Source organism: Choloepus didactylus, chromosome 21, assembly GCF_015220235.1.
Source record: "Choloepus didactylus isolate mChoDid1 chromosome 21, mChoDid1.pri, whole genome shotgun sequence".
NCBI lineage: Eukaryota > Metazoa > Chordata > Mammalia > Pilosa > Megalonychidae > Choloepus > Choloepus didactylus.
This window is the reverse complement of record NC_051327.1, coordinates 20,341,995-20,368,806: the sequence shown is the minus strand read 5'-3', so window position 1 is coordinate 20,368,806 and position 26,812 is coordinate 20,341,995. Positions and strand designations below refer to the sequence as shown.

The window sequence follows — 26,812 nt, the reverse complement described above, 5'->3', positions numbered from 1 at the left end:
ACAACAACCCTAGAAATCCCCATTTGTACTCATCCACCAGGCAAGGCAATGGTGACATGACACTGCCCGGTCTTACCGGTCTTACTTGTGCCCTACTAAACCACACAAAATGCAAGACAGAAAGTCTCTGTAGAAGGCCAGCAGTCATATTGGATTAAGGGCCCACTCTACACCAGTATGACCTCATTTTAACTTCATTCCATTTGAATGACCATATTTCCTTGTCAGGCTACATTCTCAGGTACCAGGGGTTAGGATTTTAATGGCCCTTCTTGGAAGACATGATTCAACCCCGAGCAGAGGGATTTCAGAACACTGAGCCTACTACTCTACCCAAAGGACTCCCATGGCATGCTGTGTGCCCAGCCTGCTGCTTTCTCTGCCCAGTGAGGGAGGCTCACCTGCAATGTTACCCAGAGCCCACACTGCCTGTTCACACACAGTCAGGTCGGGGGAAGACAGGAGCTCCACCAAGGGCTGGATGGCTCCTCCTTTCACAACAGCTCGGGTCTGCTCCGATGTCCCCGAAGCAATGTTGGTCAGAGCCCAGGCTGCCTCGAACTGCAAGCAGGGGTAAAGGGGTGACTTCAGGAACTCCACCAGACGAGGAATGAGCCCCGCTTCAATGATCAGTTTTAGAGGGGGGTTCCTTTCCCGGGACAGCATTTTCCTATGCAGTGAAACAGAAGAGAGGGAGAAAAAAAAAGTCATGTAAAGGCAGGTATTAAAAACCTCCTTGATAGATGTTCTTGGCATTCCTAACTAACAGATGAGAGAGACAAACAGCCGGGCCAGAGCTACTTAATATCCTAGAGTTCAGCTTGTAGCACTTTGCAGTGATAAAGCAACATTTTTCCCTAGAGGGATTATCTATGAACTGAGATTCCTGCAGAGGCCAATTTAAATCAAGTAATTCATCTCTGACAAGACAGTGAATGTTTTAAGTTGCCCTCAAGGACAGCATAGAGAAGAAAGTGCATCTCATGTCTGGACGGACTAGTCTTTTCTTGTATTTTGTGGGTGTTTTGCCAATGCCAAGGAACTAAATAGGCTACTAGAGAAGCTCACGTCTACCATAAACCAGCAAACAGCAGACGTCTGTTGGGGAATACCTGGCTGCCTGGGTAGCCTGAAAACATAGGTCTGGATCTGAGTTGTTCACTCCATTGATGATTTCATCCAAGGTGAGGCTGATCTGCAAGGAGATACATATTCAGATCAGAGTCTCTGCCAGAAGGAACCATGAAGGAAATTTGTTGTATACATGTTACCAGAATAAAAATTTAAAAAAAAAACACAAAAATTCATAGGACTATTCAACACAAGGAGTGAAGGCTGATGTAAAACTATAGACTATAGTTAATAACACATTGTTTCATCAGTTGTAACAAAGGTACCACATTAATGCAAAATGTTAAGAGGGAAAACCGTATGGGTGAGGGGAGGTATATGGGAACTCTAATTTCTGCAAGAGTTTTCTGTAAACCTACAACGGCTCTAATTAAAAAGTTTAATTAAAATTGTAAAAAGGAACGATGAAGGAATAGTTTAGCCACCCATCTGACAAGAACAGGCTGGCTTGAACAGGATGCCCTTCCCATATGCTGGTCTATATTAGGGGAGGCAAGAACACTGGTGGTCTCACAGGACCCAGTGAATGGAGGGAAGGGTAATTTCTATTATCACTTGGACCCCCACCAGGTTTTTAAAGGTGTACAGTAAGAACATGCTAATGGATGCCAGCAAAAATGGCTGAGGACGGACCACCAAAATTCTCTCCTCCATAAAGGCAATGGGAAAACTGGAAAATGGTCCAAATCAACTTTTTCAGAACTCTGGAAATTAACCAAAGGCTTGAAACAATTCTGTTTATTCGAGTTGGGAAGTATTTATTCAAGAAAAATGGCTGAATTTTGGTAAGAACAGTGAGCTCTCTTGCATTTTAACTTGCTCCATTCCCACTCACCTCCTCCGGCTTGAAAAACAACTGCCCACAGTCACGGTGAAAAAACAGTAGCCTACCAGACACTGAGGGACAGAGAAGGGTTGGAGCTCCATCAAAGACTCATTCCCAGAGAGTTGTCATTATTTAACCTGTCTGGTGTTTCCCCGGAAGACCCCAGCTGCAAGGCTCTCTTTATTTTACCTGACTTGGGACTCATCTAGTGCAGAAAAGTCTTTTCCCTATTGTTGTTTTTCTAATAATTAAAGGAAATTATTCAAGTTCACAGCTGCCTGAGGCAGTAGATAATAGATGGGGCAAAAAATAAACTAACAAAAAAGCTTAGAAGGAAAAATTGGGGAATGAGATGGTCATAGGGGCTTTGACAATCTGACATATTTCTGAAAATCTAGATGGTCATATGCAGGCAAAGGAGGGCTGTGAACACATTCGTGAAAGACTTAAGAAGCCCCTAAGCTCCCACCTCTGACTGACCCCAAGGCTCTGTGCAAGCAGGAAGTGAAGGCTAAGGCAGAGTTGGAAGCTGATGGGCTGAGTGTTGAACACATGCCCCAACAAGTACACAGAGCCCTTGGCAAAGACTGGGAGACATTTTTTGTTCTAGATAGTTAAGGAAATCTCTGCCCAACCATTAACTGACCACTGACTTCAGTGGCTACACACAACAAAAAATACTGTCTGCACAGAATTAGTTCAGAAGTCACTAAACAAACAAACAAATGAACAACTAATAGTAACAAACCCTGGGGAGAGAGGAGAATCTGATTTCCAGAGTTGCAACATTATTAAAACTATTATTTTACTAACCTTAAAAAAATTAGAATGTGAGCCAGGGCAAGATGGTGGCATAGGGAGGTGTGGAATTTAATTAGTCCCCTAGAGCAACTAGTAAATAGCCAGGAACAATTAGAAAATAGCTCAGGGGTACCATCTGCTGGTAGGTCAGGGAAGGTGTACTCCACCAAGCTGTAGCTCTGTCAAATTATAGATAATTGCTCAAATAAGCCTGCATATCCTAAAAGAACCCTATCAAGATAAACAAATGCCAAGAGGCCAAAAACAACAGAAAATTTTAAAGGATATGTAGAAACCAGAAGATATGTTTAAACCAAATGCCCAAATCAAAAAACCAGAGAAGACAAAGAACTTGGAGCAATTAATCAAAGAAGTAATCACAAACAACAAGATCATTGCTCAGGATATAAAGGACATAAAGAAGACCCTAGAAGAGTATAATGAAGAATTTGCAAGAATCAATAAAAAAAAATAGATGCGCTTATGGAAATAAAAGAAACTTTTGATCAAATTTAAAAGATCCTGGAAACACAAAGCAGCAGATTAGATGAACTCGAAGAAGTTGAAGAAAATGTTTTGGAGAGTGAAAGTACACAAGAATGAATAGAGAAAAAAGTTGGAAAATTTGAAAATTTGAAATGGATCTCAGGGATATAATGGGCAACATGAAGCGCACAAATATAAGAATCATTGGTGTTCCAGAAGAGAAAGAGAAGGGTAAAGGATTAGGAAGAGTATTCAAAAACATTGTTGGGGAAAACTTCCCAACCCTTCTAAATGACAAACATGAAAATCATAGGTGCCCAATAAACTCCAAACAGAATAAATCCAAATAAACCCACTCCGACACATTCTGATCAGATTGTCAAATGCTGAAGAGAATGAGCAAGTTCTGAAAGCAACAAGAGAGAAGCAATTTGCCACATACAAGGGAAACAATATAAGACTAAGTAGTGACTACTCAGCAGTCACCACGGAGGCAAGAAGGCAGTGGTATGACACATTTAACATTCTGAGAGAGAAAAATTGCCAACCAAGAATTCTTTATCCAGCAAAGCTCTCCTTCAAATATGAGGAAGAGCTTAAAATCTTCACAAACAAATGCTGAGAGAATTTGCTAACAAAAGACCTGCTCTACAAGAGATACTAAAGGGAGCCCTACAGGCAGAGAAAAAAGGAAAGGAGAGGTATAGAGAAGGGCTCAGAACTAAAGAGTTTTAGTAATGGTACATTAAAGGAAATAAAGAGAGAGAGCAAAAAAATATATCTGACAAATAAAAACCAAAGGATATGATGGCTGATTCAAGAAATGCCTTCACAGTAATAACATTGAATGTGAATGGATTTAACTCCCCAATTAAAAGATACAGATTGGCAGAATGGATTAAAAAATATGAACCATCAATATGTTGCTTACAAGAGACTCATCTTAGACCCAGAGACACAAAGAAGTTGAAAGTGAAAGGATGGAAAAAATTATTCCATGCAAGCTACAGCCAAAAGAAAGCAGGAGTAATGATATTAATCTCAGATAAAATAGACTTTAAATGCAAGGATGTTATAAAAGACAAGGAAGGTCACTATATACTAATAAAAGGGACAATTCAACAAGAAGAAATAATGATCCTAAATGTCTATGCACCCAATCAAGGTGCACCAAAGTACATGAGACATTGACAAAACTGAAGGAAGCAATAGATGTTTCCACAATAATTGTGGGAGACTTCAACACATCACTCTCTCCTATAGATAGATTAACCAGACAGAGGACCAATAAGGAAATTGAAAACCTAAACAATCTGATAAGTGAATTTGAATTAGCAGACATATATAGAACATTACATCCCAAATCACCAAAATACACATCCTTCTCTAGTGCTCATGGAACTTTCTCCAGAATAGATCATATGCTGGGCCATAAAACAAGCCACAATAAATTTAAAAAGACTGAAATTATTCAAAGCACATTCTCTGATCACAATAGAATACAATTAGAAGTCAATAACCATCAGATATTTAGAATATTCACAAATATCTGGAGGTTAAACAACACACTCCTAAGCAATAAGTGGGTTAAAAAAGAAATAGCAAGAGAAATTGCTAAGTATCTAGAGACAAAAGAAAATGAGTGCACAACATATCAGAACTTATGGGATGCAGCGAAGGTGGTACCGAGGAGGAAATTTATAGCTCTAAATGCATACATTAAAAAGGAAGAAAGAGCTAAAATCAAAGAATTAATGGAACTACTGAAGAAGCTAGAAAATAAACAGCAAGCTAATCCTAAACTAAGTAGAAGAAAAGAAATAACAAGGATTAAAGCAGAAATAAATGACATAGAGAACAAAAAAAAAAAAACAATAGAATAAATAAAACCTAAAGTTGGTTCTTTGAGAAGATCAACAAGATTGACAAGTCCCTAGCTAGACTGACAAAATCAAAAAAGAGAGAAGACCCAAATAAACAAAATAATAAACAAGAGAGGCCACATTACTGCAGATCCTGATTTAAAAAAATTATAAGAGGATACTATGAACAACTATATGCCAACAAACTAGATAATGCAGAGGAAATGGACAATTTCCTGGAAACACATGAACAACCTAGACTGACCAGAGAAGAAACTGAAGACCTCAACCAACCAATCACAAGCAAAAAGAATCCAATCAGTCATCAAAAAGCATCCCACAAATAAATGCCTAGGGCCAGATGGCTTCACAGGGGAATTCTACCAAACTTTCCAAAAAGAACTGACACCAATCTTACTTAAACTCTTTCAAAACACATTCTCTGATCACAATGGAATACAATTATTCCATTGTGAAGAAAACGGAACACTACCTAACTCATTTTCTGAAGCTAACATCAATCTAATACCAAAACCAGGTAAAGATGCTACAAGAAAGGAAAACTACAGGCCAATCTCCCTAATGAATATAGATGCAAAAATTCTCAACAAAATACTTGCAAATTGAATCCAAAGACACATTTAAAAAAATCATATATCATGACCAAGTGGAGTTCATTCCAGGCATGCAAGGATGGGTCAACATAAGAAAAATAAATCAATGTAATACAACACATTAACAAATCAAAAGGAAAAAATCAAATGATCTCAATAGATGCTGAAAAAGCATTCAACAAAATCCAGCATGATTTTTTGATAAAAACACTTCAAAAGGTAGGAATTGAAGGAAATTTCCTCAATATGATAAAGGGCATACATGAAAAACCCACAGCCAGCATAGTACTCAAATGGTGAGAGGCTGAAAGCCTTCCCTCTAAGATCAGGAATGAGACAAGGATGCCTGCTATCCCCACTGTCATTCGACATTGTGCTGGAAGTGCTAGCCAGGGCAATCTGGCAAGACAAAGAAATAAAAGGCATCCAAATTGGAAAGGAAGAAGTAAAATTGTCATTATCTGCAGATGATATGATCTTATATCTGGAAAACACTGAGAAATTGACAACACAGCTACTTGAGCTAATAAGCAAATTTAGCAAAGTAGCAGATACAAGATTAATGCTAAGTCAGTAATGTTCCTATACACTAGAAATGACCTAGCTGAAGAGATTCTCAAGAAAAAGATTCCATTCTCAATAGCAACTAAAAAAATCAAGTACCTAGGAATAAACTTAACCAAGAATGTAAAAGACCTATACATAGAAAACTACGTAACTTTAAAGAAATATAAGGGGACCTAAAAAAATGGAAAAATATTCCGTGTTCATGGATAGGAAGGCTAATGTCATTAAGATGTCAATTCTACCCAAATGCATCTACGGATTCAATGCAATTCCAATTAAAATTCCAACAACCTACTTTGCAGACTGGGAAAAGCTAGTTATCAAATTTATTTGGAAGGGAAAGATGCCTCAAATTGCTAAAAACATTCTAAAAAAGAAAAACAAAGCAGGAGGACTTACACTCCCTGACTTTGAAGCTTATTATAAAGCCACAGTAGTCAAAACAGCATGGTACTGGCACAAAGATAGACATATTGATCAAAGGGATCAAATTGAGAATTTGGAGATAGACCCCCAGATCTACGGTTGACTGATCTTTGATAAGGCCCCCCAAACCACTGAACAGGGACATAACAAATGGGGCTGGGAGAGCTGGATATCCATATCCAAAAGAATAAAAGAGGACCCCTACCTCACACCCTACACAAAAATTAACTCCAAATGGACTAAAGATCGCAATATTAGAGATAGTACCATAAAACTCCTAGAAGATAATGTAGGGCAACATCTTTAAGACCTTGTATTAGGAGGTCACTTCTTAGACCTTACACCCAAAGCACAAGCAATAAAAGAAAAAATAGATAAATGGGGACTCCTCAAACTTAAAAGCTTCTGTACCTCAAAAGAATTTGTCAAAAAGTTGATGAGGAGGCGGGGCAAGATGGCAGACTGGTGAGCTGTATGTTTTAGTTACTCCTCCAGGAAAGTAGGTAAAAAGCCAGGAACTGTGTGGACTGGACACCACAGAGCAATCTGTCTTTGGGCATACTTCATACAACACTCATGAAAACGTGGAACTGCTGAGATCAGCGAAATCTGTAAGTTTTTGCGGCCAGGGGACCCGCGCCCCTCCCTGCCAGGCTCAGTCCCGGGGGAGGAGGGGCTGTCAGCTCCAGGAAGGAGAAGGGAGAATTGCAGTGGCTGCTCTTATGGGAAACTCATTCTACTGATTCAAACTCCAACCATAGATAGACTGAGACCAGACACCAGAGACTCTGAGAGCAGCCAGCCCAGCAGAGAGGAGACAGGCATAGAAAAAAAACAACACGAAAAACTCCAAAATAAAAGCAGAGGATTTTTGGAGTTCTGGTGAACACAGAAAGGGGAAGGGCGGAGATCAGGCCTTGAGGCGCATATGCAAATCCCGAAGCAAGGCTGATCTCTCTGCCCTGTGCACCTTTCCTTAATGGCCCTGGTTGCTTTGTCTATTAGCATTTCAATAACCCATTAGATCTCTGAGGAGGGCCGTTTTTGTTTTTTTTTTTTTTTTTTTTTTTTTAAATCCTTTTTGCTTTTTCTAAAACAATTACTCTAAGAAGCTCAATACAGAAAGCTTCAAAGAATTGAAATTTGGGCACGTCAAGTCAAGAGCAGAACTAAGAGAGCTCTGAGACAAAAGGCAATAATCCAGTGGCTGAGAAAATTCACTAAACAACACAACTTCCCAAGAAAAGGGGGGTGTCCGCTCACAGCCACCATCCTGGTGGACAGGAAACACTCCTGCCCATCGCCAGCCCCATAGCCCAGAGCTGCCCCAGACAACCCAGTGTGACGGAAGTGCTTCAAATAACAGGCACACACCACAAAACTGGGCGTGGACATTAGCCTTCCCTGCAACCTCAGCTGAATGTCCCAGAGCTGGGAAGGGGGAGCAGTGTGAATTAACAGAGCCCCATTCAGCCATCATTTGAGCAGACTGGGAGCCTCCCAACACAGCCCAGCAGCCCAGAACTGCCCTGGGGGGACGGCACTCACCTGTGACATAGCACAGTCATCCCTCAACAGAGGACCCGGGGTGCACAGCCTGGAAGAGGGGCCCACTTGCAAGTCTCAGGAGCCATACGCCAATACCAAAGACTTGTGGGTCAGTGGCAGAGACAAACTGTGGCAGGACTGAACTGAAGGATTAGACTATTGCAGTAGCTTTAAAACTCTAGGATCATCAGGGAGATTTGACTGTTAGGGCCACCCCCCCTCCCCGACTGCCCAGAAACACGCCCCACATACAGGGCAGGCAACACCAACTACACACGCAAGCTTGGTACACCAATTGGGCCCCACAAGACTCACTCCCCCACTCACCAAAAAGGCTAAGCAGGGGAGATCTGGCTTGTGGAGAACAGGTGGCTCGTGGACGCCACCTGCTGGTTAGTTAGAGAAAGTGTACTCCACGAAGCTGTAGATCTGATAAATTAGAGATAAGGACTTCAACTGGTCTACAAACCCTAAAAGAACCCTATCAAGTTCAGCAAATGCCACGAGGCCAAAAACAACAGAAAATTATAAAGCATATGAGAAAACCAGACGATATGGATAACCCAAGCCCAAGCACCCAAATCAAAAGACCAGAAGAGACACACCTAGAGCAGCTACTCAAAGAACTAAAGATGAACAATGAGACCATAGTACGGGATATGAAGGAAATCAAGAAGACCCTAGAAGAGCATAAAGAAGACATTGCAAGACTAAATAAAAAAATGGATGATCTTATGGAAATTAAAGAAACTGTTGACCAAATTAAAAAGATTCTGGACACTCATAGTACAAGACTAGAGGAAGTTGAACAACGAATCAGTGACCTGGAAGATGACAGAATGGAAAATGAAAGCATAAAAGAAAGAATGGGGAAAAAAATTGAAAAACTCGAAATGGACCTCAGGGATATGATAGATAATATGAAACGTCCGAATATAAGACTCATTGGTGTCCCAGAAGGGGAAGAAAAGGGTAAAGGTCTAGGAAGAGTATTCAAAGAAATTGTTGGGGAAAACTTCCCAAATCTTCTAAACAACATAAATACACAAATCATAAATGCTCAGCGAACCCCAAATAGAATAAATCCAAATAAACCCACTCCGAGACATATACTGATCACACTGTCAAACATAGAAGAGAAGGAGCAAGTTCTGAAAGCAGCAAGAGAAAAGCAATTCACCACATACAAAGGAAACAGCATAAGACTAAGTAGTGACTACTCAGCAGCCACCATGGAGGCGAGAAGGCAGTGGCACGATATATTTAAAATTCTGAGTGAGAGGAATTTCCAGCCAAGAATACTTTATCCAGCAAAGCTCTCCTTCAAATTTGAGGGAGAGCTTAAATTTTTCACAGACAAAGAAATGCTGAGAGAATTTGCTAACAAGAGATCTGCCCTACTGGAGATACTAAAGGGAGCCCTACAGACAGAGAAACAAAGACAGGACAGAGAGACTTGGAGAAAGGTTCAGTACTAAAGAGATTCGATATGGGTACAATAAAGGATATTAATAGAGAGAGGGAAAAATATGGCAAACATAATCCAAAGGATAAGATGGCCGATTCAAGAGAGGAAATACAAATGGCCAAGAAACACATGAAAAAATGTTCAGCTTCACTAGCTATTAGAGAGATGCAAATTAAGACCACAATGAGATACCATCTAACACCGGTTAGAATGGCTGCCATTAAACAAACAGGAAACTACAAATGCTGGAGGGGATGTGGAGAAATTGGAACTCTTATTCATTGTTGGTGGGACTGTATAATGGTTCAGCCACTCTGGAAGTCAGTCTGGCAGTTCCTTAGAAAACTAGATATAGAGCTACCATTCGATCCAGCGATTGCACTTCTCGGTATATACCCGGAAGATCGGAAAGCAGTGACACGAACAGATATCTGCACGCCAATGTTCACAGCAGCATTATTCACAATTGCCAAGAGATGGAAACAACCCAAATGTCCTTCAACAGATGAGTGGATAAATAAAATGTGGTATATACACACGATGGAATACTACGCGGCAGTAAGAAGGAACGATCTGGTGAAACATATGACAACATGGATGAACCTTGAAGACATAATGCTGAGCGAAATAAGCCAGGCACAAAAAGAGAAATATTATATGCTACCACTAATGTGAACTTTGAAAAATGTAAAACAAATGGTTTATAATGTAGAATGTAGGGGAACTAGCAGTAGAGAGCAATTAAGGAAGGGGGAACAATAATCCAAGAAGAACAGATAAGCTATTTAACGTTCTGGGGATGCCCAGAAATGACTATGGTCTGTTAATTTCTGATGGATGTAGTAGGAACAAGTTCACTGAAATGTTGCTATATTATGTAACTTTCTTGGGGTAAAGTAGGAACATGTTGGAAGTTAAGCAGTTATCTTAGGTTAGTTGTCTTTTTCTTACTCCCTTGCTATGGTCTCTTTGAAATGTTTTTTTATTGTATGTTTGTTTTCTTTTTAACTTTTTTTTTCATACAGTTGATTTGAAAAAAGAAGGGAAAGTTAAAAAAAAAAAAAAAAAGAAAAGAAAAAAGACAAACAAGGAAAAAAAAAAAAAAAAGATGTAGTGCCCCCTTGAGGAGCCTGTGGAGAATGCAGGGGTATTCGCCTACCCCACCTCCATGGTTGCTAACATGACCACAGACATAGGGGACTGGTGGTTTGATGGGTTGAGCCCTCTACCATAAGTTTTACCCTTGGGAAGACGGCTGCTGCAAAGGAGAGGCTAGGCCTCCCTGTATTTGTGCCTAAGAGTCTCCTCCTGAATGCCTCTTTGTTGCTCAGATGTGGCCCTCTCTCTCTGGCTAAGCCAACTTGAAAGGTGAAATCACTGCCCTCCCCCCTACGTGGGATCAGACACCCAGGGAAGTGAATCTCCCTGGCAACGTGGAATATGACTCCCAGGGAGGAATGTAGACCCGGCATCGTGGGATGGAGAACATCTTCTTGACCAAAAGGGGGATGTGAAAGGAAATGAAATAAGCTTCAGTGGCAGAGAGATTCCAAAACGAGCCGAGAGATCACTCTGGTGGGCACTCTTACGCACACTTCAGACAACCTTTTTTAGGTTCTAAAGAATTGGGGTAGCTGTTGGTGGATACCTGAAACTATTAAACTACAACCCAGAACCCATGAATCTCGAAGACAGTTGTATAAAAATGTAGCTTATGAGGGGTGACAGTGGGATTGGGAATGCCATAAGGACCAAACTCCACTTTGTCTAGTTTATGGATGGATGTGTAGAAAAGTAGGGGAAGCAAACAAACAGACAAAGGTACCTAGTGTTCTTTTTTACTTCAATTGCTCTTTTTCACTCTAATTATTATTCTTGTTATTTTTGTGTGTGTGCTAATGAAGGTGTCAGGGATTGATTTAGGTGATGAATGTACAACTATGTAATGGTACTGTAAACAATCGAAAGTACAATTTGTTTTGTATGACTGCGTGGTATGTGAATATATCTCAATAAAATGATGATAAAAAAAAAAAAAAAAAGTTGATGAGGCAGCCAACCCAATGGGAAAAAATATTTGGAAACCGTGTGTCTGTCAAAAGACTGATACCTTGCATACATAAAGAAATCCTACAACTCAACAATAGTACAAACAGCCCAATTATAAAATAGGCAAAAGATATGAAAAGACAGTTCTCTGAAGAGGAAATACAAATGACCAAAAAAACACATGAAAAAATGTTCAGCTTCACTAGCTGTTAGGGAGATGCAAATTAAGACCGCAATGAATATTGTCACACACCAATTAGAGTGGCTGCCATTAAACAAACAGGAAACTACAAATGCTGGAGAGGATGTGGAGAAATTGGAACTCTTATTCATTGCTGGTGGGACTGTATAATGGTACAGGCACTCTGGAAGACAGTCTGGCAGCTCCTTCGAAAACTAGGTATTGAGTAACCCTTCAATCCAGCAATTTCACTTCTCAGTATATACCCAGAAGATCTGAAAGCAGTGACATGAACAGATATTTGCTCACCAAAGTTCATAGTGGCATTGTTCACAATTGCCAAAAAATGGAAACAATTCAAATGTCCTTCAACAGATCGTGGATAAACAAAATGCATATACACACGATGGAATTCTATGCAGCAGTAAGAAGGAACGAGGTCGTGAAACATATGACAACATGGATGAACCTTGAAGACATAATGCTGAGTGAAATAAGCCAGGCACAAAAAGAGAGATATTGTATGTTACCACTAATGTGAACTCTGAAAAATGTAAAATAAATGGTTTCTATTGTAGAATGTAGAGGACCTAGCGATAAACATCAAATAGTGAAGGGGGAACAATAATCTAATAAGAACAGATAAGTTATGGAAGGTAAAGTTAATGTTATGATTATGCTCAGGAACGAGTATGGTTTGTTAATTTTTGGGGGGTATGGTAGGAACAAGTTGGCAGCAATGTAGTTATTTTAGGTTTTTTGTTTTTCCTATTCCTTTGTTTGGTTATAGTTTATTTCCTTGGGGTAGGGAAGGAACATGTTGGAAGCAATGTAGTTATTTTAGGTTATTTGTTTTTTTTTATTCTTTTGTTTCGGTTTTGTTTGAAATGGTTTTTTTATTGTTTGTTTTTTAATTTTTTTGGTAAAGTTAAAAAAAAACAACAAATGAGTTTAAAAAAAAGAAGTAAATCAACAATGCGGGGAGGAGGGGAGTGAATGTTTGTTCTTTTTTATTTTAATTTCTGTTTTGTTTTTTTGGAGTGATGAAGGTGTTCACAGATTGATTGTGGTGATGAATGCACAGCTATATGATGATACTATGAACAACTGATTGCACACTTTAGAGGACTGTATGTTATATGAATGTATCTAATAAAATTGCATTAAAAAAAGATGTGAATTTTTAACTAGGTTGAATTTAAGTGAATGGAAATGGACAGAGGTGATGTAGCACATTGTGAGTATAATTAATGGTGCTGAACTGTGTGTGAGTTTGGTTGATAGGGGAAGTTTAGAGTCATATATGTCAACAGAAGGAAAGCCAGAGGTTAAAACTTGGGAATGTGTAACTCAGTAGATCTTGTGGTAGATGATGACTGTGATTAGAAGTACAAATATAAAAAATTTCCTCCATGAACCATAACAAATGTATGAAATTATTACAAGGAGTTAATAATAGATTGGTATATGGGAAAAAAAAGCACACCAACTGCAAACTACGGACTATGAGTAACAGTAATATCTTACTATTCTTTCATCAACAGTAACAAATCTACCACACCATTGCTAGAGATCAGTGATGGGGGAGATAAGGGGTACAAGATATTTTAGATGTGCTCTCTCTCTCTTTTTTTCTTTTCAATTCCTGGAGTAATGAACATGTTCTAAAATTGATTGTGGTGATGAATGCACAACTATGTGATGATACCGTGAGCCATTGATTGTATACTTTGGATGAATTGTATAGTGTGTGACTATATCTCAATAAAATTGCAGAAAACCATATGAACTTCCTTTATTGAAGAAATTGACACTGATCCTAAAATTCATATAGGAATATGAGGAACTCTGAATAGCTAAAAAAAACCTTGAAAAAGAACAAAGTTGGAGAACTCACACTTTCTGATTTCAAATTTCTCTATATAAAGACAGTGTGGTACTGGCATAAGGATAGACATATGGATCAATAGAATTGAGAGTTTCCTGAAATAAACCTTCATGTTATGGTCAATTGATTTCGACAGGGTGCCAAAACAATTCAATGGGAAAGATAATAGCTTTTTCAACAATTGGTTTTAGGACAACTGGCTATCCACATGCAAATAATGAAGTTGGACCTCTTACACCACATACAAAAAAATTAACTCAAAATGGATCAAAGACTTAAACCTAAGAACTAAAACTATAATTCTTAGAAGAAAACATAGGCATTAATCTTTCTACACTAGGGTTAGGCAATGAATTCTTCGATATGAGACCTAAAGCACAAGGAACCAAAGAAATTAGATAAAAGTTGGACTTTTTCAAAATTAAAAACTTTTATGCTTCAAAGGACACTATCAAGAAAGTGAAGAAAACCTAAGAATGGGAGAAAATATTTGCAAATTCTATCTATAAGGGTTTAGTATCCAGAATATTAAAATAAAACTGTTATAGCTCAATAAAAAAAGACAAGTTACCTAAATCTTTTTAAATGGGCAAAGTCCTTAAATAGATTTCTCCAAAGAAAATATATAAACTGTCAAGAAGCGTACAAAAAGCTGCTCAACATCATTAGTCATTCAGGATATGCAAATCAAAATCACAATGAAAAAAAACCACACAATGAGATATTTCATGCTCACTAGATGGCTATAATCAGGAAATGGACAATAGTAAGTGTTGATAAAGATGAGAAACTGGAATCCTCAAACATTGCTTGTGGGAATGTAAAAATGGAACAGCCACTTTGGAAAACAATTTGCTGCTATAAAAACTACCAAAAGTGTTAAACTAACACAAATTTATTCTCTTACAATCCTGGAGGTCAGAAGTTCGTAATCACTTTTGCCAAGCAGAAGTCAAGGATGTTGTCAGGGATGGTGCCTTCTGGAGGCTCTGAGAGGAGAATCCCTCTCCTTGCCCTTTTCAGCTTCTAGTGGCTGCCTGAATCCCTTGGCTTGTGGCCCCTTCCTCCATCCTCAGATGGCATCACTCCATTCTCCACTTCCATCATCACATGACTTTCTCTGCTGACAACTCCTTTATCTCTCTTAGAGAGCCATTATGATTACATCAAGACCACCCAGATAATCCAGTTTAATCTCCCACCTCAAGATCCTTAATTTAATGATATCTGCAAGTCCCTTTTGCCATAGAAGGTAGCATTCACCCTTCTGGTGAATTAGGACATGTACTGATTGGAGGGGCTATTATTCATCTGACCTCAGGAAATTCCTCAAAAAGTTTAACATAGTTACCACATGATCCAGTCATTCTATTCCTCAGTTTACTCCCGAGAGGGCTGAAAACATATGTCCACACTAAAGTCTGTACACAGATGTTCATGGCAGCATTATTCATAACTGCCCCAAAGAGGAAACAACCAAATGTCCATCAAATGATGACGGATAAACAAAATGTCGCACATCCATACAATGGAATATATTTCAGTCATAAAAAAGAATAGTTCTGATCCATGTTACAATATAAAAGAGTCTTGAAAACATTACGCTAAATGAAAGAAGCCAGAAATAAAATTTCACATATTTTATGATTCCATTTACACAAAATGTCCAGAATAGGCAAACCCATAGAGACAGAAAGTAGACTGGAGGGTGCCCAAGGCTGGTGGCAAGGGGGAATGGCGAGTTACTGCTTAACAGTATGGGGTTTCCTTTAGGAGTGATGAATCCATTCTGGAATTTGATCGTGGTGATGGTTGTATAACTTTGTGAATGTACTAAAAACCACCAATTGTATACTTTAAAAGGGTGAATTTTGTGGTATGTGAATCATATCTCAAGCTTTGAAAAAGAACACTCTAATATAGTTTAAAAAGGAAAACAACTCTTTTCCAGAGATTTCTTTCGTAGTCTTATCTTCCTTGGGAAAATCCTAGGGACTACTCTGGACAAAATGCAAAGAAAGGTAACTACAAGATAGAAATGAAGTTAAGTAGAGATAAAGTTCAGACTCTTACAGCAATTCAGAGAACAATTGTACCCATTTCATTTGATTATCGGCAAGATGTCCTTGGTCCTGTTTGGCATAATTGAACCCTTCTCCCTAAGCCTAGCAGAGTACCGGTGATGTGGACAGTTAGTTAAGGTAGGACGTCAACAGTGGGGTGACAAGCTAAGGACCAAGGATCACCATAAGAGTCCTGGAGACAGGTTATTGGAATTCTAAGAAGGGAAACATCCTGGTTGGCGGTTCTGGAAAGGAGTCACAAAAATAGGTTTGGCCTTGAAGTCAACCCCAGATTTGCCTTCGGTGAAGTTGGGATAGATGGAGAATGGAAGACAGAGGACAGCATCCAAGTATTAGGCAAGACTTTATAGGTCCAATGACAAAATGCTTCAACTGAGAAATAATCTTTATAAACCCTCATTTCCTAACTTTCCAGGCTTAGTGATGGCAACTGGTTTCTCAATTACAAACGGCACCTTCTCTATTCCCCATTGGCACATGCATCTCGCGGACTAACAGCCACAAGAGAGCTGATTCTTAACCTCCTGAAAGAGCAGTTTAGCTCCAGTCATCATCTCTCCACTCCTTCCTTAAAGACCCAATATTAAAACTTGCATTAAACATTAAACATTGTGGTGGTTGGACCTACATGTCCCCCAGAAAAAAATTCTATTCCTGTGGGTGTGAACCCATTGTAAGTAGAACCTTTTGATGAGGTTACTTCAGTCAAGGCGTAGCCCACCTTAATCAGGATGGGTCTTAATCTTTTTCCTGGAGTCCTTTATAAGCAGAATGAAATTCAGACAGATCAAGAGAAAGCCACAGGAAGGAAGAAGCTGAACAGCAGCGGAACCCAGAAGAGAAGGGAAATATTAGGACATGCCGCCATGTGCTTTGCCCTGTGACAAGCTAAGGACCAAGGATCACCAGCAGGAAGCCCCAGGACGCCATAGTCTTTAGGAAGAAGCATTGCCTTGATTTGGACTTTTCCCCAGCCTCAAACAGTGAGTGAATGAATTCCCATTGTTTAATCCGACCCATTTCATGGTATTCGTTTGCGTAGCCTAGGAGACTAAAACAGACATCTTCAAGCAGAGAAACTTGCTAAGGATGTATTTTGTATACGACTGTCCTAAACATCCAACACAGTCTGACGTACCTCTTTGGCGGGTTTCTCAGATGGTGGGTCAGGGGAAAGCTCAGAGATGTTCCTTCTCTTTAAGGCCTGCTCATCCTTCTTGGCCTTCCGGAGCTCCAGAGTGACCGCCATCCGCTGCTGCCGTCTCACCTAGTGAGAAAAAGAAAGAATTTGAGCCCTTAGAACTGGGGAGCCAGGTGTTAACCTGTCTAGTCCTTAGAACATGCTTCAAAGCATTGGATTTCATTTTTACAGATGCTACAGCCTAGAAGAGTTAGGATCACACAGCTAATAAAGAGCCTCGGTTCTTTTTACCTCCTCTGCTTTCTCCTACAATAACTCATCTAGAAAAATATTCAATCTGCTTCCCAAATGAAAGTAAGATGATGCACACCCATGGTAGGCCAGAATTCTCTGCTTTAGAGGCATCTACACAAAGCAGCCCATTGCCCTAAGTCCGACTACATCTCTACTGAGGCCAATAAGTTCCTCAAGGACATGCTGCCTCCTGGGCTGGCTGGGCTGGACCTTCCAACTGTGGGGGACAGATGGGGCTGAGGGCTTTTAAGGGAACTCCCATGCCCCAAACGCCCCTGACCATTTCCACTTTCAGTGAAGTCACTCTATATGTCCTTGAAGCCTTGGTCCAGTCTCAGGAGTTTGACTTGGACACCTGAGCAAGGGAGATTAAAATCCTAAAGCTTTTCTCCTTATATTAATTAACAACTAGTGGACTTCATGGTAATAAGACTCCTTGGGAAGTGACCTAGGCTTTCTGAATAGATGAGTTTTAGGTTGAAGACTTTTCTTCAAGTATACATCATAAGGAAGTGAATTCGTACTAGATAGTTCTGGTTCCTTAAGCAAGCTACAGATGCTATTTAACTCTTGCCTAACAATGGGGCATCGTGGTGTTATATGGCAAGGCAGGAACTTCTTTGAGGCTGATTGAGTTAGTTACATACTGCCCATCACTAAATGTACCGTGGACTTCTCCCTTCACATCTGGCTGGCCCTTTCCACTGCTCTCCACATAGACAACTCAATTCCTTCGTTCGCATTTCTTTCCTGTAATCTGTGGTGATCTGGGAAGCCACGGAGCCCAGCTTGTGGGAATGGATTACTCTAAGAGCCACTTGGCTTCAGATGATATCCTAACCAGGCTGTTGTGACCTTGTGTTTCCCTTCATTATTGGGTCCTTTCAGATTCCCAAGGTACAGTCAGTATAACTGATCGAGTTACATAGACACAGGACACAGAGCTAGAGCTAAGAAACTGAGACCTGAGAACCCAAATGAAAGTTAGACATCCACGCACAGCGTGGGCTCTCAGGCCAGACCCCACACTCATCCCAGCAGCAAGTAGAACAGGCTGGATCTAAATCCTGACTCCTGTTTCTGCAGAGCTGTGTCATGCTTGCTTGCCATACCAGTACCTCCAACACTTGAGCTTCTTGCTAAGCCTCCATGGCACGAGCAGCTACAGTTAGGTATCCATACGCCAAGGTACTTGGAACTGCTATCCAACTCCCAGGAGGTTGGATAAAATAGAAAATATAGGATATCGTCTCTATTTTATAAAGCTCTGAGGCTGAATAGTTTCAAATCATACGGAGATCTTAATGTTAGTTCACAGTTGTCCAACTCCTGAGCCTACATGCTTTCTTCTTACCCATCCCCACTATTTTATTATGAAAAATTCAAACATACAGAGAAGTTGAAATTATGCCGCGATCATCCATGTACCTATCTCTAATGAACATTTTGCTATATTTGCTCTATCACATATCCATCCATCCCTCTGTCCACCCATCCATATTATTTTTGATGCATTTCAACCATGTGCTTTTACTGCACTAGTCCTTGAAAGAGGGATGTAGCTGCTTCATACTCACAGATGCATCTTTGCCTCGGTACTTAAATTTCCTTAGCCTCTCTTCTGGAGCTTCTAAAGTAGGCATACTGACTGGAAGAAGTAAATCACCTATAGGTAGGACAGTTACAAAGAGATTTTAAGTGCCCAGTGTGTGGGTTACCACGTTGAGCTCTCCAGGCTCTAAGTCCTCAAGAGGCTCACAGGGGATTGGAAAGCAGACTCAGAAGTCAGCTTCCGTACACATCACCACACCAGCTCAACAGGCAGTGAGCACTGGGGGAGCTCTGTGGGGTCCAGCCCTGGGCTGCATTAGGAAGGGAAACCTGTCAGAGGCAGTTTGACTTGAACTGAGCCTTCAACAGCTAGGACTGCCCTGGAAGGAGAGCACAGAGCCCTTTCCAGTGGCGCTGCCCATGGGGTTCTGTACCAAGGTTGTGTGGATGGTGAGGAACCCAACCAGGTTGCAGCAGGAAGGCGGCCCCTTCCTCCCACACCCAGTCCATTGGCACATTCGGTCAGAACAGCCTCAAATAGACCCAATCCTTCTAATTCTTCAGTGAACTGCCTCCACCCTGGTCCAAGCCACCATCATCTTTTGCCTGCCCTATTGCAATCACCTCTTGATTGGTTTCCCTGCTTCTACCATTGCCTTATATCCCGCTCATGCCAACCCATTCTCTACACGGCAGCCATGTAATATATTTTTAAATCGTGGGAACGTATACATAACACAAAATTTCTCATTTTCATCATTTTAAGTATACATTTTAGTGGTATTAATTACATTCACCACCATCCATTACCAAGACTTTTTTGTGACTCCCAAACAGAAACTCTATGTGATCTCTCAAGAAAAATAATCTGATCCTATAACTCCTCTGCTTAAAATCCCTCTACTGGCTGCCCATTGAGCTTAGATGAGAACTCAGACATCCTGTGGTACCCTGTGCAAGCTGGTCTCAGCCCACCTCATCTCCAGCAACTGTTTCCTGGACCCGCTGTGCTCTCAAGTTTACGAACTTCATCCTTTCTCAGGGCATCTGAATGAGCTGTTCCACCTGCAGGAGATATTGTCCCAAAATCTGCATAGTTGGCTTCTTGTCATGCAGTCTCAGCTCAAACATCACCTCTTAAAAACCTCTAAAAGAATCTAAGATCTTCCCAATGAGTCTACTTTATTTCCTTCACAGCTTTTACCACTACCAATATTTTCTTATTTGTCCATCTGCTTCCCCCTATCTCAGTGACAACAGAAGTAGATATGTGGAGGAGACTAGAATTGTGGGACTATTTCAGGGAGCAATGGCCCAAACATGCTTATTCCCTGCTAGGAATCAATAGACACTGAGGATAAATGAAGAAGCATCTCATACTGCTCATACTAACGTAGAAAATATCCCCACTTTCATGGGTGAAATCCTTTCCCAAAGTTCCCACAGCCATTAAGTGTCAGAGCCAGGACTTCATACTATGTCTGACTCCAAGGTCCAAGATTTTTATCAGTAAGCTTCATAGCCAATACTCAGTAACAAGGTCTGAATAGGAAGGCCCAATGCACCATTGTGGGTGGCCCTTAATGTATGGGTTGACATGTTGGAAAATGGGAAAGCACCTGTTTTAAGCAATGGAAACAAAAGAGGTAAACTTTGGAACACTCTGCTACATGTTGCCACTTCATGGCTGTGTCTCACCCATTGTAAGTGGCACGGCCAGCTCAGTGACTGAGACTGTTGAATTTACTTAAATAGGGGACCGGTTTGGTGGCACCTCATTCCAGGACCATTGCCACAGGGACCACACATCCTCCTGCCAGGCTATGTCATAGAAGGTGAGAAAGTGTGGCCATAAGGAGTCTCAGAAATGATCCAGGGGTTCAGACATTGGCCACCTTCCTTCCAATAAGGTAGGTGAAGTCCAGTATAAGGAGGCTCAAGCAGCGAAAGCTGAACTTCAAATCAGACGCGGCCCTCCCCTCTCCCTGAAGCATCTTTAGGAAGCAGAATGAAAGTCCCCAATTTGGCCAAACTATTTTGTTTAGGGATGTTCTGCAAAGCCAGCCATGAAGCAGACCCTTCTTTCTTTCACAGGCTTCTCCAGTCTCAGCTCAAATCGGGCTTTCTTCTCCTGATGTTGCCATTTGTAGTATTAGGGGGAACGGTCGCCAGTCATTCTTTAATAGTTGCGTGAAAATGTTGAGTTGGAGGACCTGCATTCTGCACAAAATGAATATCAGTACCTTACTTTATCGGTTCTCTAAGTTTCAGATCCAGAAGAAAGCCAAACAAGTTAAAGGCAAAAGTCACCCACTTAGGGGCTTGATTTACCTTTAAGGAGTGCAGAGGGGATAGCTTGAAAGTAACCCCAAGTTGACAATTGGTTGTGTTTTGGGGTTGTGGTTCTGCCACCAACTGCTGGAGGCCTGGGGAACCCACCTCTTCAAGTCTCCCTCCGCTGGTGGTCCCATGAGGCCATCTCCAGATCATGCACATTAGACCTCACGAAAGTCTGAGCATGACATACCGTGCGGGGGTCACAATAAGCCTTCATGAAATGAGGCTGCCAAAAGCATTTAGTGGAAGGTCCTCGAACCCTGGACTTAGGCTCTACAAATTTTAGTTTGTAGGCTCAAGCATATATGGGTCTCCGCCCAAGTAAGGGCCCTCTCAAAGGAAGTCCTCCTTACAAATAGAATCATTTAATTAAAACAAACAGAACCCCCAACCCCAACTCTTAAGTTTGCTACAGCTCTGTAACAAAACACTGCAGACCAGTTGGCTTAAGCAACAGAAACTTATTCTCTCCCAGTCCTGGAGGCTGGGAAATCCAAAAATCAAGGAGTCCCAGGGCCATGCTTCCTTGTAAAGTGGAGAATCCTTCCTTGCCTCCCCCCGCCCCCACCCGCCCCAGCTTCTGGTGGGCGTCTGGCAGCCCACAGCGGTCCTTGGTTTGTGGTAGTATAACAATCACTGCCTCCATCGCATATGACAGTTTTCTGTCTGTGTTCAAATTTCCTCTCCTGCTCAAGCTGCGGAATGCAATATTTCAGAAGTGGGTTGGTTTTTACCATGGGGATTTATTGATTTATAATTTACAGTTCTTAGGCTGTGAAAATGTTCCAAACAAGGCAGCAACAGGATGATTCCTGGACAGGCCGCTGGCATCCGGGGTTCCCCTGTCACATGGAAAGGCACGTGGCCGGCGTCTGCTGGTCCTCTTCTCCTGGATTTCATTGCTTTCAGCTTCTGGTTCCGGTGGCTTCCTCCGTGGGTCTGCTTTATCCAGCTACTCTCTCTAAGCTCCCTCAGCTTTTTCTGTCCTTGATCCTCTCATAAAGGACTCCAGTCAAAGGATTAAGACCCACCTTGAATGGGTGTCATGTCTCAAACTGAAATAACCTAACCAAAAGGTCCCACCCACAGCAGGTCTGCTGGATTAAAAGAACACAGCCTTTTCTGGGGTAAATAACAGCTTCAAACCAGCACACTTGTCCTGTTGGATTAAGACCCATCTGAATCTGTTTTGGCTTCATCTCAACTCATCACATCTTCAAAGATCCTACTTCCAAATAGGACCACATTCATGGGATCAGGAGTTGGGACTTGAATGTATCTTTTTTTTTGCGGGGGGGTGGGGCAGGGCATGTTTCAAACAATAATAACCCCTTAAAAAATAAAAACCCAACCACTACTGCAAAAAACAGCGTCTTAAAGAAACAATCTTCCCTTTACGTGTCCACCCCCTGAAGAAATTCACTTTCCCACAATATATCCACTCCCAGGATTCAGCAGTTTGCCAGAAGCCACAGGAAGTCTATGGCATCATCAATCATGGACGTTAATCAACAAGTCTAATGTGGTCCCATATGATGCGTCTGTCAACGAAGGGGACACAGAACTGACCCACCCAGGCTCGCTGCCCTCCGGGGCTCTTGCCTTCAGGCTCCTCGGGAAGGCCAGGGACCCTGGACCTCCTGCCCCAAAGCTGCTGGCACAGGACCCTCAGGAAGTAGAGGGACAAAAGACTCCAGGCCTGAGCTCTCACCCTGGTTAGAACCCACTTCCAACGGGTGGGCAGCTGTCCCTGCTCCTGCTTCCTTTGGGAGCCAGTTGGCCAAGGACTATTGATGATCCATGCCAGGGCCAGCCCACCGGTGCCTCAGGCCAGCTCCACCACTCACGTGTGACCTGTCCTGGGGGTCGGCAGCTTCCCCTGCCTCTCGTGGCCTGGGCATGTGAGAGATCCCACCAAGACCCCTGCTGTGTTCATGGTCACCGAGGGTCCCCAGCTGCTCTTGCCCATTTCATTCCTTTTGGGTGAGGGGACACTGGGGACTTCCAAGTTTTGTATTTTTCTGATGGTAGAGAAATATATCCTTAAGGCTCAAAAAAATTAAATACTTCAGACCTATGAGCATTAACTTCCAACAACCCCACTCCCTCTCCAAGTTAAGCTTCTCTGTGCCCACCTTATTTGCAAGGACCAAGAGATGGAAGCCACCCAGATGCTCATAACAGACGATGGATCAACAAGACAGGGGACATCCATGCAATGGAATATTCTCAACCGTGACAACGTGGGTGAACCTTGAAAACATCATGCTAAGTGAAAGGGGCCAGACACAAAAGGACACATTCTATGATTCCACTTATGGGAAATATCTCAAATAAGCAAATTCAGAGACAGAAAGTAGATTGGAGTTTACCTGGGACCTGGAGGAAGGGAAAATGGGGAGTTATGCTCCATGGGGACAATTTCTGCTTGGGGTGATCGAAAAGTTTCAGTAATGGATGGTGGTGACGGCAGCACAACATTGTGAGCATAATACCACCAAATTGTGCATTTAAAAATGGTTAAAATGATAAATATTTTACCACAATAAGATTTAAAAACACCACAACCAACAGCCTCACACCATCCCCCATACGTGCCCAGCGCCCTCTGTCCATGTGAGGACAAGCTAATCACAGAAGGGGTTGACAGACACTCCACTTTGCAACGTGTTTCCACTTAACTGCACCTTGCACATCTGATTTCAGTATGTCCCCGGCTACATCACTAACAGCCACTCCTTTAAACAAAGTGGGGTATTTTTAAAGCTGAAACCAGACATCGGATTGGCATGAGTGAGGCTTGCACCCCAGGAGGGAGGCCTTGAGGGGTCTGGGCTGACCTCTGCCCTAGGACGTGTGTGGCCACCTCCACAGGCCCACGTCAGGGGACATAGCCATCTCTCCAGCTGGGCCACAGCTCCGGGATGGTCACCCCCCACAGGGCTTCACCAACCTGGGTGACATGCACTGTCAGTTCCAGACCCACGTTCCCTGAGAGGAGACCCCTGACAAGAGCCTTCCTCCCCTCCCCTTTCTCTTGCCCCGATTTGGCTGGAGCCGGTCGGCAGGCAGCCCCCAGCGCCACAGGGAAGCAAGCAGAATCTCTGCCCCGGGTGACCCCAACTCCCAGGCTCTGACAGGAAGGCTTCTTGGAGGAAGGGGCAGAAGAATTCCCACAGGGCTATTTCAGGGGGAGTGGGAGCAAAGGCTCAAGGTGGGCAGGGGAACTCCTCGGCCCCTTTGGTTCTGCACCAACATCAGCAACTGCCACGTCTGCCTTACCCACCCAGAAAACGAGCCAGGGGCTGCTCGGCACAGTGTCCATAAACCAAGGCCGAGGCAACCAGGAGAGCTGGGAGCCCAGGCCCCCTGGGAGCTGGCCCTCTGGGCCGGCAGCACCCGGCTTTGGGAGGGCCCAGGAGTCACCTCCCAGTAGACCACAGGAGACATCCACGACCCCGAGCAGCTGCCTGGCTGGTCACCAGCCACCACCCAGACAGAGGCTGGGAGAGGACAACAGCTGCACCCAGGCCCCCGGGCCCCATGCACAGACACAGCCACCACCCACCCATCACTCACCTCTCAGAGCCACAGGGCCCCAGCCCCACCGTCAGCCTTAAATGGCGTCGGCAGGTGGCAGGTGTTCCGTGGGCTTTGGCCCTTCCCCCCAGGGCTGATTTCTGACCTGAGTCATTGGCTCTTCTCCCGGGATACTCATTGGAATCACCTGGGGAGCTCTGAAAACTACGACCGCCTGGGAACCCCGCCAGAGAGGCCGGTTTAATGGGTCGGGAATGAGGTACAGTCTCCCAGGTGAGTCTCCTGAACAGGCGAGGGTGGAACCAGGGCTCCCGGGACCTCAGTCTCTGCAGGTGCAGCCTTCGGATGAAATGTTAAAGGGGCAGGAGACGTGTCCCTCTTGGGAAGGGCTTGCATCCTGGATGTTTAAGGCTTCTGGGATCTGGCTAGGTTGATGGGTCTTGTTGAAACATTTGGGTATTGGGCTAAAGCTACTAACGGACAGTTGCTACTGATGGACAGTTGATGACATTTTACTCCCAAGGCAGGCAAGGAGATTGGCTGCTGGGGAGAATGGGTTCTCCTTGGTAGTAACCTGGAAATAGAAACAAAATTGCATGTATTCATCCAACAGATATGTAAAGTGTGTCAGGCCCTGACAATGCAGGGTAAACGAGTTGACTTGGTGCATCCAGCAAAGTGGATGCAGAACAGCGGTGGGAGCCATATGGGGCAGGGGAGGTCAGGGAGGGCTTCTTGGAGGAGGTGATGCCCAAGCTAAATACTCAGGAAATGCAAGGGTCAGCAGGTGAAAAACTGTGAGACAATAAAATGCTGATGTTTAGGCCATCCGGTTTGTGCGTCTATTCCAGCAGCCACAGGGAACCTCCCCTGCCCGGCCTCCCCGCACGCTGTGGACCCCACTTTCCTTGGAGCCACCTCCTCTGTCCTCCCAGCCTCTGCTCCCGGCTGACTGCTGAGAACATCTGTCCACCGGCCTGGGGGTCTTTCTGCTCCTTTAACACCTTTCCAACAAATTCTTACATTACATTTTTTGGGATCAGAACACCAGAAAGAGTTTGTTTACCTGGCTAGATTCTTCTGACATGGTAGGAATTTTCAGTCCCATTTCACAGATGGGGAAACTGAGGCTTCAGATGTTGAGGTGACCTGCCACAGTCACTTGATAGGGGAAGACCAGATCTGAGTGCTCCGTCTTCACCTAGATATTGTATGGCCCAGTGCCAGGATCACGCCTGGTTGCTTTATTGAAAACAAAAACAAATAGTTCATGTTTTTGTAGTATTGTCAATCCTGTTATGTACAGTGGTATCCCCAAAGGGACGCGCAGGGAGTGGTTCTCCCTAGCAGGGAAGAGTATTCTTCATTGACTCTGTTTAAAGTCACGAGCGGGGTGATACTAAAACTTCTTCTGGTTCTATGACTGTTTATAAATTCTCCACGGTCAATGCACCATCCCCTGGTGCCTGTGTCCTTAGCCAACTTCTCCCACCATCCCCCAACTTGGTACCCCACTGAGCGTTAATGCATAAATACAAAATTACTACATTAGTACCATAAACAGGGTGAGGGAAAAAAGAACCCCTGAATTGGAAAGGTGATATCACAGTTCCTAAGGGATTCAGGGCAGGTTTTATGATTGAGGTCAGGCTGCGGGAATCTACTGGCTCCTGACAAATGCAGCTGTCAACATCCTTGGCCTTTCCGAGTGGGTGTGTGAGTGTGTGAGTGTGTACACACGTCAAAGTCCCCAGGCCCCGGGGGGATTTTAACTTCATAAGATGCTGACCCTTAAGGAGCAAATTTTAGATTCTAGGTAGATGCTGTTTGGCCCAGAACCAGGAGATGGGAAGAAAAGGAAATCTCAAGAAAAGGACAGGGATAAAAGAGGCAGCAGAAGGAAACCAACAGCTGGTTACTTATTGGGTCTGGGGTTTCTCCAGTAAGATCAGAACCCAAGTCCCTCGATATAGGAGTTATTCCCTAAAATCATGCCCCGTTTTAGGGACAGTTCAGCA

At 42.7% G+C, this 26,812-nt stretch overlaps 1 protein-coding gene across 1 annotated transcript in view; it reads right to left on the bottom strand.

Annotated features, from left to right (window-relative positions):
• KPNA7 (karyopherin subunit alpha 7) overlaps positions 1 to 26,812 on the bottom strand; it is a 124,558-nt gene that overhangs the window by 11,874 nt on the left and 85,872 nt on the right. The window contains exons 4-8 of the mRNA XM_037814919.1: positions 25,861 to 26,036; positions 18,944 to 19,032; positions 17,070 to 17,198; positions 1,113 to 1,195; positions 402 to 670 (exon numbers count right to left, since the gene is read on the bottom strand). Coding sequence (XP_037670847.1) covers positions 402 to 670; positions 1,113 to 1,195; positions 17,070 to 17,198; positions 18,944 to 19,009 — 547 coding nt within the window. The 5' untranslated portion in view covers positions 19,010 to 19,032; positions 25,861 to 26,036. The remainder of the gene's footprint in view (positions 1 to 401; positions 671 to 1,112; positions 1,196 to 17,069; positions 17,199 to 18,943; positions 19,033 to 25,860; positions 26,037 to 26,812) is intronic.